Source organism: Trichechus manatus, unplaced genomic scaffold (genome assembly GCF_000243295.1).
Source record: "Trichechus manatus latirostris isolate Lorelei unplaced genomic scaffold, TriManLat1.0 scaffold00044, whole genome shotgun sequence".
In the NCBI taxonomy this organism is placed as follows: Eukaryota; Metazoa; Chordata; class Mammalia; order Sirenia; family Trichechidae; genus Trichechus; species Trichechus manatus.
In genome coordinates, this window is record NW_004443980.1 from 9573433 (window position 1) to 9586352 (window position 12920).

Here is a 12920-nt window from a genome sequence, read left to right on the forward strand (position 1 = left end):
TTACAAAAAGCACCTTAACTATATTTTCATTCTTAATGATCTTGATAACCTGGTGGGGGATGAGGGTAAATTTATCATGTTCATTTTACCTTTGAGGAAGCTGGGTAAAGAAGCTAAAAGACCCATCCAAGATCACACAAGAGTCTAGAAATGATGGACCCAGAACAGAACCCGACTCTTTCAAACTCTTCCTGTAAGTACTCTTCCTGTCTGGCTTCCTAAATGTTCACTACTTGACAAACTAGTCAACTCAACATTTAAAATCAACCCAATTAGCTGACATTGTAAGTAGTTATTAAGTGGACTTTTCTTTTCCTAACTGGTTATTATCAGATGTGAACAGAGTCTAAGAGAGGTAATACTGTGTTAGAAATTGAAATGCTCAAATATAGCTTACTTCATAAAGAAAACACATCAAGTTAGAAGCAATTAGGATGTTGACAGCTTAGTATGAACAAGTAACATGCTTATTAGCAAGCAAAGCATGCAAAAAAAAAATTGCAGATGAACATAAAATAAACCTATAATCTGTGCTGCCACATCTGGACAGGTCAAACACACCCAAATGTGCCAGCCAGGACAATGAAGTACCTCTAGTTTTCTTGAGGTCCAGGGAAATTTCCTTAATGGTGAATTCAGTGTGAAATGGAGCAATTTGTTCACGAAGAATCAAAAGGTGCTTAATTAAGAAAAGTTGTCCGTCAACCTGAGTCTAAATTGTAAGCCAGAAAAAAAAAAAGGATATTATCACAGATTAAATAAAAATACAAGCGCATACCACATGTATGTCATTAATCAACATTAACCTACCCAGGTTTATGGCCCTTACTGTAACTTTATGAACCCAACACTCCTTTGTGGTACAATGAACTCTCCCCATATTACCAAGGTTAGGAATCATCTAGATTAATCTTGCTTCAAACTCTGATTAACACTGTCACCTGCTCTACTTAGTAAATCCAAGAAAGTAAGTCAGACAAAAGGCTATAAAGCAACACATTTAGAAAGAGAAGCCAAATCTATTTTAAGGTGGTGCAGAAGAAGAAGGCAAGCACCAGCACGAGAAGGAAGTAAGGAAAAGTCCAGTAGGGGCAGGATTCTGGCCCCTTACAGCTTTCTAATTTCTCTTCAATAATATGGCTTTCATTATTTGGCCTAAAGTGGCTTCAAAATCCAGAACATCATAACTCCTCATATTTATACAAAAGTACAAAAGCAGCCTCCAAATGCACAATGCTTTGGAGTTACTATTTTAGATTGTCTCTGCCACAAACAGAGCACTGACTACCTCTGCCCCCAGAGTCACTGCGTTCCCTTTCTCCCTCTCAAGGCCCGGTGGCCACAAGAGTCTTGTGATTCAAGCATAATTCTCAGAGCTCTGACCCAATCTCAAATTAGTGAATCATCATAGCTCTCGTTGCAGGAAAGAGTCTGTATATTTACCATAGCAAGGCTGTGTTACTGCTACTAAAGACAGAATCTTATTTTGAAAATACTTCTCATGAAATTATATTACACTAGGAAAAGAATATAGCTGCCCTTCTGTAAGCAACATAAACTTTACAGGGGTTATTAAACAAAGTGATTCCTTCCTGGTGTATGTGTGTGCGTGTGCGTACATGTGTGCATGTGCATGCGTGCAAGTCTCTCTTTTGTTGTCTCCCTGCCTTCTAAATAAACACATAATCACAATTTTTTCACTGTATAATTAAGGTCATACTGTATATCTGATTTGTATCCTGCTTTTTCTTTTTACCTTAACATATTTAAGTTAAATTTTACTGTTTCTTTTCTTTCCTTCAATTTTCAATCAATATGAGTATGACTGATATGATGGAAACTCGCTTTGCACTCTGGAACACAGAGCTTCTGATAAAGGAAATGCTACGTGTTTTAATTATTTCTCTGTTTTTAACAGAACTAACAACTCTGCTGGGTACAAACAGTATAACATAGATTTCATTTACTTTACTAAAGCTATTATAATCCAGCAAATAGTATCATGTAACTTTACTGAAACTGCTTTTTGATAAATTAATAGTGTGACACAGCACAGTGCCTGGCACATACCACATGCTCATTTAAATTTAAAAGAACAGTTCCTTTCTTTAAAAACTGACCACTTTTTAAAAGCTGGAAGACAAAAGTACATAAACTCAGCCATGAAAATAAAATAGCTAATGCTTACCAAGTTGAGGCTTCCTCACATATACTTAAATCCCTTATAATATGTAGGAAACAGAATAGCGTAAAGAGGATGGCCTAGAGGTAACAAGGGCAAAAGGCTGAATAATAAAAGGCTCTTCACTCCTCCCTCTAAAAAAAGGACAGTGATACCAGGGGACATAGTATATGAACTTTTTTTTTTAATTAGGTTATAATTTCCTTCTGATTATTAAATGCATGTTCATTGTAGAAAATCTGGAAAATAAAGGTATTGCGAATGGGGGGAAAAAAACAATCAACAGTCACCCAAAAGCTTTCACTGTACTTATTTTCTTCAATGTATTTTTTCACTGCATAATTAAAGTCACACTGGATATCTGATTTGTATTCTGCTTTTTCTTTTTACCTTAACATGTTTAAGTTAAAATTTATATTATTTTTAATTTAATGGCTGTGTAATATGGCACTGTATGAATGTGCCATAATTTACTCAGTCATTTCCCTAATATTCGACATGCAGGCATTTCCTAATTTCACCTATTATTAAAAAATGTGAGAGCCGATTTTAAGGCTACTTAGCTCAGACTTGGAAATACTTTTTTAAAACTTACATCTGCCTGTCTCTAACTTAACTTCCTGTCCTTTTCTAGCCCGCATCTCAAGATTTCATTTCCACTCTCCATCCCGTGAACAGGAGGATGGAGTTGTCATAAACAAAGGGAGAGCTTTGCTAGGAACAGGATCGCAAATTGTTTTCTGGGGAGAGTTTTTTTTTTTTTTTTTTTTTTAATCTAAAGCCTTGAGGTTAGAAATCAAGTTTGTAAATCTGGAAGTTGAGGAAAGTTCATAAGGTTTGAACACTAAGCAGCAATGAAAATTTGGCTGGAAACTACCACATCAGCTTCCTCCCCATTGGCAACAGGTATCTGAATTGTAGAGGTAAGCAGAGCGGCACTTTCAACCATGCTCTGCTTCTTGAAAAGAAAACCTCAGGGGCTACTGGGGAAAACACGTGCCAGCAACCTTTAGCCCCAAATCCCTTCTTGATTAAGCGCCGTAAACACTGGCAACAACTTGTAGTCACACGACCCAAGGGCCACAGTTGCCAGGCCACAAAATTGACTAGCTAATTTCCTCCAAGTGAAGCCGTGCATACTATTTAAAACATCTTTGTAGGGACAATTATAAATGGCTACTTTTCCTTGAAAATGCTTTTTGGTATTCCAGGTAAACAGCAGCCCACCACTTCCTCAGTTGCTAAGGCTACAGCCACAAGTCTTTGTCCTACAGAACACAGAACCTACGTGCCAAGTTTAGTACTCTGGCAAAGCTGGCACTCTCTATACAGTGCAATCTTTATTTAGCACTATAATGAAATACTGGCTTTTCTCAAAGGGCCTCAAAATTAAATCGCATTGAACAAACGAAATCTACTGCCAAAATGGCTTTAAACTTTTGTGCCTACAAATAAGTGCTATATTCCACAATATTATTATAAGTAATAAGATTTCACCTAACACTTCATCAAACCTTGTTTTTGCTGATAGATTCTGATGCTCCCAGCAACGACTGAATGCAGGCAGACAATGCTTCCTGTGATAATCCTTGAAACACTGCCCTCTGGTGGAATAAAAGAGACACATCAGCCTATAGCACTTCAAACAAAGATGGAAAATCTGTGGGATAAAAAAAAAAAAAACCCATTGCCATCACATAGATTCTGACTCATAGCAACCCTATAGGACAGAGCAGAACTGCTCCACAGGGTTTCCAAGCAGCAGCTGGAGGATTTGAACTGCCAGCCTTTTGGTTAGCAGACAAACGCTAAACCGCTGTGCCACCTATGAATACAGTGAAGAATGCTTGCTTGCTCTTAGCCATCGGATTAATTTATTGCTAGCAATATTCCTCCTGGAGTTTTCTATTCCCATGCACCCATCTTCTGAAACCACATGAGCATGTTTCACACCAGGCACTGTACTAGGTGCTGGGAAACACAGTGGTCAACAAGGCAGACATGGCCCTGACCTCATGAAGCCCTCACTCCAACATGATCTCAGGTTGTGGGACTGTTGTTCCAATCTCTAAAACCAACTTTAAAACAATGCCTCAGTAAATCCATTTCTAAAAATGTTTTCCAAGTATTCCATGATTCATGCACATGACTCTTCTTCATAATTATTATTTAAAACAGCAAAAAATTAGAAATAACTTGAATGTCCAATTATAGGGGACTGACGACTAAAATACTCATCAACCTAAATTACAGAATTATAAAATACTGTGCAGTTACTAAAAGAAAGCTAAAGAATGTGGAGAAATTCTTACAAAATACAATTAAGGTTACAAAATGTATATAAAGTATGATTCTTCATTTAATTCTGCCATTGCTGTCTTCCCAGGGTCTGGCGTGTTGGTCTGGGCAGGGACTCCTGCCAGTTCCCTTACTTCCCTCCGAGCCTCCGTTCCACCCATGATGGAACTGAGATGGATGGGCCTGAACAGCATATTATTAGGCCACAGTCCTGTGCCCTGGTCTCATACTCTGAGGTTATTCTCTTTTCGTACTGTTTCTCCCTCTCGTTTCCCACGAGGCCACTGCAGTAAGAAAGATGAGGGCGCCCCCTGCTGGGACAATGGCCCTACCTTAGGAAGGCTAAAGATGGGCACCTTAGACCAAGACCTCCTCTTTCCCCTGCTCAGCCTTAGAGTGTTTTTCATTTGGGTTTGTCTTTCTCACCTTTGAGTGGTGAGAGAAAGAGAGAGAAGATCTGGATGTGAGCTAGGTGAAAAAAAAGAAGAAGAATAGGCAGGCCTAATGCATAAAACAAAAACAGGCAGAGTGGCCTCCTTAGGTCTACCTACTCTTTGCCTAAAATCCCTGTTAAGCACACTAAGAGGTTGTACTAGGGTCTGTGATGACAATGGGTTCTGTGTGGAACAGACCCCTGAATATTTCCCTTGGGATCGTGGCTCCACCACAGAAGTTTCTGAATCCCAGCCTACTACCATCATTCAATACACCTAATGAGGAGCCTGGGGAAGAACAGATGCCAAATGTCCAAATGTCCCTCCAGAAGAGATCTCAACAGATCAGCAGAAAGGCTGAGACATTTAAATCTGTAGAGGTGATCTGGCTTCACCCCTAGAAATCCGGAACGAGGCAAGGAGCACTTCTGGTTGAGTCAAAATCCCTAAGCACAAACCCCAGCAACTATGCAGTTTAAAATACATGTAGAATAGTGTGTACTCTCCTGATCCAATGAAACAACTGTGCACCTTGTCCAGTCTCTAGGCCTGTGAGGTACAGGATATCTCCAGTGTGAGAGATTATATACATATACCCTTTTGGGGCCATATTCTTAATAGTGACATCTGGACAATTAACTACACAACTAACTACACAACTATTATATTTAATCATTTCTTTCTTTATATGAAGCCGGAGTTGTGACAATCAAGTTAATAAATATAAAAAAGAATCAGAACCACTGAATTTTATAAACTCTTTTGGTTCAGTAGCACACCACTAACAGTAAGTAAATGTAAGCAAATCTCATCTTGCAGGGAAGAATAAGCCTACTATTAAAGTGGAGTGCTTACAATAACTGTTACCTGAAATCAATGCACAATCTAAGTTGGTGCTTTAAAAAAAAAGTACTACTAATTCTTATTTCAATGGTTTGAAACATGTAGTCTTAATCCTATTTGTTAAGGATGCTGATTCAAATTCTGTATAAAACTAAACTAGTTGCATTTAATAATAAATGTACATCATACCTATGTGACATTACACTTACCACTTAACCTACTTGCAGCTCTTTTTCCTCATCTGTTAACTAAGGCAGATGAGTTAATCAGCAGTTTTATACTTATTAGTGGTCATGGACCCCTTTGAGAACCGATGAAGGCTATAGCCCTTCTCAGAAAGATATAAACACGAAATTTTATTCACAATTTCAAAGTGTTAGACTCCCCAAAGTCCATCAGTGGATTCTAAGGGTCTATAGAATGTTCAGCTTAAGAATCTCTAAATTAGATTGATCCTAAAGTTACCGTCCTATCAAAAATCATATCATTCTAAGAATACCAAACAAAATACTACACCAAGATCTTAAAACAAAATTAAAAAAAAAAAAAAATTCAAGTGAAAGATCGAGCAATTCAAAGTAAAGATACAAGAATTTACACACGTACATCTATGCATCTGTATAATTTGGAGAGACAGACGAGAGTTCTTCGAACTGTAGGATACCACATTCCATGAAGATCTGCTGGAGAAATTGTGGTCTGTGGTCTAGGATTGAGGGATTCTGTGGAACCTAAAACCCAAATGGAGAAGACACATTTCATACACATGGATGTCTCTCTTAAAATAAATTGCATGGCATCTATAAACTATTTTCATCAGCTATGAACAACTGGAGGGCATCAATTTCTTTTAGCCTTACCTTTAACCAAGAATGCCATAAGAATCTAAATCAGTGACAGGGGAGATTTAATAAGTAAGTGAGAACATACATGATATATACATATTTGCAATCCAGCCTCACATATATGCTCAACTCAAATTGCTTTTCCCTACCGGTGATCAATAAAGCTTTGTGAAATAAATGAAAAGTATACTCATATTATGAACACCATATCAAAAAAACCAAACCCACTGCCATCAAGTCAATTCCAACTCATAGCGACCCTATAGGACAGAGCAGAATGGCCCCAGAGGGTTTCCAAAGAGCGCCTGGTGGATTCGAACTGCTGACCTTTTGGTTAGCAGCCGAGCCCTTAACCACTATACCACCAGGGCTCCAATGGAATACCATGCAGCCATTAAAAATAAGGCAGGTCTATATGTGGTCAGATGCAAGTGAGTAGGAGACAATGGAGGTGGGGGAATGACAAGAAAACAACACAACTGTAAACAGGAAGATTAATCAAAGCTGTTTTGCCCGAAAGCCTGTCCCCCATGCTCTGAGTCATATCACTTATGGGCCCAGTTAGTATACCCAATTCCCAGTGACCAAAGCTGGCTCCCCGACAGCTTCAGGCAAGTGTGAAGAGGACCAAGTGAGGGTACAGTTGAGTAGAGAGAAATCTTTGTAACCAAAGCGCAATCACTTTGGGGTCAAGGGACCAGATTTCAAATGAGTCATGCAAGCAGAGTTGGTGTAATATACACTTTGGGGACAAAAGAGAATATTTAAATATGAACTGGGTATTACACGATATTAGGAACTTTCAGTAAATTTTATCAGTGTGATAATAGGTTACGGTTATGTAAGAAATGTCCTTATATTTTGGACAGGCATAAAGTGTGACTAATACCATTAGGGAAAACAAATATATATACATATATATACATATATAGTAATAAATGTTGTCTTACATCCATGTGGTGGGTATGGGTGGTCATCATTCATTGTATCATTCTTTCTACTTTTCTATCTGAAAGTTTTTCAGTAATAAAAAATAAAAGTACACCCATGATATACTGGTAGCAAAAAAACAAAGTTTCAGAACACTAAGCAAAACATAATTCTTTCTCTTTTTTTTAAGAGCTAGATCAACACATGCCTAGAAGAAGGCCTGGAGGTTGTGAAGTGGATTTATGGGGGAAAGGGGAGAAGGAATGCTGAGGGTTACTACTTTCACTTCATAGTTCTGTAAGCTTAATTTTTTTTTTCATGAAATATCTGTATAATTTTTAAAAGCCTTCCATAAGGCCCTTACTTTAAGATACCTATTTTACATGAAGTTTCTTAAAGATAAAGAAAAAAAAACTAGACAAATTATATCAAAGAATATTTAGGAGACTAAGGATCTACAGAGTTTTGCTTAAGATTACGCTATCTGAAGATCCCTCCTTCAAAACACGGAGCTAAAAAAGTACTGCGCCCCAAAAAGTTTGGTGAAACAAATGTGTCAGTATTTTAAAACCAGAAGTCAGCTTGGTTCTTTCTTTATGCACGTTCCTGTCTACAGGTGGCCAGGGAAAAGTTTACTTACACAGCACGCCATCAGAAGGCAAGTGCGTGCTGGCTGCCTTTTCTGAAGAGCGCAGCAAGATCCAGTGGTGTGGCTTCTCTATGGCCCCCCTAGGTGTCTCCCCCACCACCCTCTGGGAGCCTCACCTCTCCCCCTTATTTGCTGTACACAGGGAATAAAGTCTATGCTTTCTGAAGGTGCTCTCTTCACAGAACAGTCCCTCCGCCAAGCTGCCGTGATGCCTAGTTCTAGCACATGAACATCAAGCCATTTAAAGCCCTCTCTTTTTGAAGACTTCTCATTCTTTCACTTCCAGCATAGCTTGGAACCATAAAAAGTAATCAGACTCTTTTTTTGCTCCCCTTGCCCCATGATTCAGTCTCGCCTTCCATTCCAAATTCTAACATCATTCTGAGTAGCATCAATAACCATATGGACTATCCATTTGACACTCCATCTTTAAAGATCCTTAACCTTCTCAACTCTAAAGACCTTCACTTCCATCCTTTTACCCCTGATTCCACAGACAGACCCCAGACTTTCTTACTACCCCAAACTATTTTACCTCTTAATTGAATATTAAAATTTTAGTCTCCCACTCTCTAACCACAACGTCCTCATGATTCCGTATTTTTCTCCGTTGACACAAACCGTACTGCCAACCCCTCCTCCTTTGGCTTCAATCACATCACACCACCTGGTTTGCTTCTGACCTCTCTGGCTGCTCTTTCTCAGTCTGCTCAGTACACTGCTCTACCTCCATTTGCTCCTTACTGCCCGTGTTTGCTAAGGTTCTCTCCTCAGATTCTGCTGTTATCACTCTACTTTCTGTCCTGAGGCCCAAAGCACCAAGTGCTCCTCAACCTTTATCTCTAAACCAGTCTTCCCTTTATAGCTCTAGAACAGTGCTGTCCAATAGAAATATAATGTGAACCATAAACGTGACACATTAAAATGTGACTCTAAAAAGTTGTGTTTCAAAAAAAAAAAGAAAAAACATTATTTCATGGTTACGAGGGATGGAAAGGAGAGAGAGGGAGAATTACCAATTAACAGTGGTGAAGGGATTGGCTGTACATAATATGAGGAAAGTCAGCTCAATCTGACCAAGACAAGAGAAAACACTGAGAGGAACACAAGAATAAAGGGCAACTACGGTAACTACTATAGCTTAGATAATCCTGAAACAACAGTATTAACAAACAATAATTAACAAATGGATAAATAGGTAGATAGAGACACCAAGAGGTGTGGGGGGTGTAAAGGAATACACCCAGCAGTAGATACAGGTTTGGTAATGGATATTTCTACATACATGACTGTAGGTGCGGCTCATATAGAACACACAAGGGGTATAGTCAGGGAAACCTCTTAGACATAACCAAACATCTTGCGGGATGAAGTTCCTAGGCTAGAAGACAAAGGACCATAGACTCAGGGGACATCTATACCAATTGGCACAACATAGTTCATAAAGACGATGTTCTGCATCCTACTTTGGTGAGTAGCATCTGGGGTCTTAAAGGCTTTCGAGCAGCCATCTAAGATACAACTATTGGTCTCTTACCACCTGGACCAAAGGAGAATTAAGTAAACCAAGGACCCAAGGGAATAATCAGTCCAAAGGACTAACAGACCACATGAACCACAGCCTACATAACCCTAAGACCAGAAGAACTAGCTACCACTACCGGCTACCACTACCAACTACTCTGACTGGGATGATAACAGAGGGTCCCGGACAGAGCAGGAGAAAAATCGCAGAAGAAAAACCAAATTTATAAAAAAGACCAGACTTACTGGTCTGACAGAGTCTGGAGGAACCCCTGACACTACAGCCCCCAAGACACCCTTCTGACCTGGAACTGAAGCCATTCCTGGAGACTACCTCGTAGTCAAACAATAGACAAGCCCATCATATAATCAATAATGCCTGAAAGGAACATACTCCTTAGAACAATTAATTATAGACCAAAAGGGCAGTATCTGCCCAAAAGCAAAGACAAGAAGGCAGGAAGAGATAGGAAATCAGGAATATAGGAAATGGGGAACCCAGGGCAGAAACGAGGAGGGTGCTGACACACTGTGAGGAATTAAATCAAGGTCATGAAATACTTCTTCCACAAATTATCAAAAGGGAAACTAATCTGCTCTGTAACTTTCATCTAATGTACAATAAAATAAATAAATAAATGTGTTTCTCCTTAAATCAAAAATATCCCCTGAAGTCTTCTCTAAACCAAACAATAGGTTGGCTTATTTAGAAAATGCCTTGAGCATTGTGCTCTTTTGAAGATCTGTCCATATCACACAGGTTTCAGCTGAGCTTCCCGACTAAGACAGACTAGGAAGAAGGACTCGGCAGTCTACTTCTGAAAAGAATTAGCCAGTGAAAACCTTATGAATAGCAGCAGAACACTGTCTGATGTAGTGCCGGAAGATGAGCCCCCCCAGGTTAGAAGGCACTCAAAAAACTGGGGAAGAGCTGCCTCCTCAAAGTAGAGTCAAACAATGAGGTAGATGGAGTCAAGCTTTCAGGACCTTAATTTGCTGATGTGGTACAACTCAAAATGAGAAGAAATAGCTGCAAACATCCATTAATAATTGGAACGTGGAATGTACGAAGTATGAATCTAGGAAAATTGGAAATCATCAAAAATGAAATGGAATACATAAGCATCGATATCCTAGGCATTACTGAGCTGAAATGGACTGGTACTGGCCATTTTGAATCGGACAACCATATGGTCTACTACGCCAGGAATGACAACTTGAAGAGGAATGGCGTTGCATTCACCGTCAAAGAGAATATTTCAAGATCTATCTAAAGTACAATGCTGTCAGTGATAGGATAATATCCATACGCCTACAAGCGAGAACAGTTAATGCAACTATTATTCAAATTTATGCACCAACCACTAAGGCCAAAGATGAAGATTTTTACCAACTTCTTCAGTTTGAAATTGATCGAACATGCAATCAGGATGCATTGGAAACAAAGAAGAAGGATTGGCAGTTGCAAAATATGGCTTTGGTGACAGAAATGATGCCGGAGATCACATGATAGAATTTTGCAAGACCAATGACTTCTTCACTGCAAATACCTTTTTTCACCAACATAAATGGTGCCTATACACAAGGACCTCGCCAGATGGAATACACAGGAATCAAATCCACTACATCTGTGGAAAGAGACGATGGAAAAGCTCAATATGATCAGTCAGAACAAGGCCAGGGACTGACTATGGAACAGACCATCAATTGCTCATATGCAAGTTAAAGCTGAAACTGAAGAAAATTAGAACAAGTTCAACAACAGCCAAAGTACGACCTTGAGTATATCCCACCTGAATTTAGAGACCATCTCAAGAATAGATTTGACGCATTTAACACTAATGACCAAAGACCAGACGAGTTGTGGAATGACATCAAGGACATCATACATGAAGAAAGAGGTCATTAAAAAGACAGGAAAGAAAGAAAAGACCAAAACAGCTGTCAGAAGAGACTCTGAAACCTGCTCTTGAACGTCAAGTAGCTAAAGCAAAAGGAAGAAATGATGAAGTAAAAGAACTGAACAGAAGATTTCAAAGGGTGACTCGAGACGACAAAGTAAAGTATTATAATGACATGTGCAAACAGCTGGAGATAGAAAACCAAAAGGGAAGAACACGCCTGGCATTCCTCAAGCTGAAAGAACTGAAGAAAAAATAAGTCTCAAGTTGCAATAGTGAAGGAGTCTATGGGGAAATATTAAACGATGCATGAAGCATCATCAAAAGAAGATGGAAGGAATATACAGAGTTATTATACCAAAAAGAACTGGTCAACGTTCAACCATTTCAAGGGGTAGCATATGATCAGGAATCGATGGTACTGAATGAAGAAGTCCAAGCTGCACTGAAGGCACTGGTGAAAAACAAGGCTCCAGGAAATGATGGAATTTGATTCCCGTGTATTCCATCGACTGGAAGAGATCCATATTTATGCCTATTCCCAAGAAAGGTGATCCAAGAAAGGTGATCCAACCAAATATGGAAATTATCAAACAATATCATTAATATCACACGCAAGTAAAATTTTGCTGAAGATCATCAAAAAGCGGCTGCAGCAATGTGTTGACAGGGAACTGCCAGAAATTCAGGCCAGATTCAGAAGAGGACGTGGAACCAGGGATATCAATGTTGATGTTACATGGATCCTGGCTGAAAGCAGAGAATACCAGAAAGATGTTTACCTGTGTTTTATTGACTATGCAAAGGCATTCGATTGTGTGGATCATAACAAATTATGGATAACATTGCGAAGAACAGGAATTCCAAAATATTTAATTGTGGTCATGAGGAACCTGTACACAGATCAAGAGGCAGTTGTTCAGACAGAACAAGGGCATATTGCGTGGTTTGAAGTCAGGGAAGGTGTGCATCAGGGATGCATCCTTTCACCATACCTATACAATCTGTATGCTGAGCAAATAATCTGAGAAGATGGACTATATGAAGAAAGGGGCATCAGGACTGGAGGAAGACTCATTAACAACCTACGTTATGCAGATGACACAACCTACGTTATGCAGATGACACAACCTTGCTTGCTGAAAGTGAAGAGGATTTGAAGCACTGACTGGTGAAGATCAAAGGCCACAGCCTTCAGTATGGATCACACCTCAGCATAAAGAAAACAAAAATCCTCACAACTGGACCAATAAGCAACATCATGATAAACGGAGAAAAGACTGAAGTTGTTAAGGATTTCATTTTACTTGGATC

General features: G+C 39.2%; 1 protein-coding gene across 3 annotated transcripts in view; it reads right to left on the reverse strand.

The window, feature by feature from the left end:
• Positions 1-12920, reverse strand: part of COG3 (component of oligomeric golgi complex 3) — an 80249-nt gene that overhangs the window by 24470 nt on the left and 42859 nt on the right. For all 3 annotated transcript variants that reach the window (XM_004376595.2, XM_023731594.1, XM_023731596.1), the window contains exons 15-17: positions 6364-6488; positions 3697-3786; positions 592-712 (exon numbers count right to left, since the gene is read on the reverse strand). In XM_004376595.2, coding sequence (XP_004376652.1) covers positions 592-712; positions 3697-3786; positions 6364-6488 — 336 coding nt within the window. The remainder of the gene's footprint in view (positions 1-591; positions 713-3696; positions 3787-6363; positions 6489-12920) is intronic.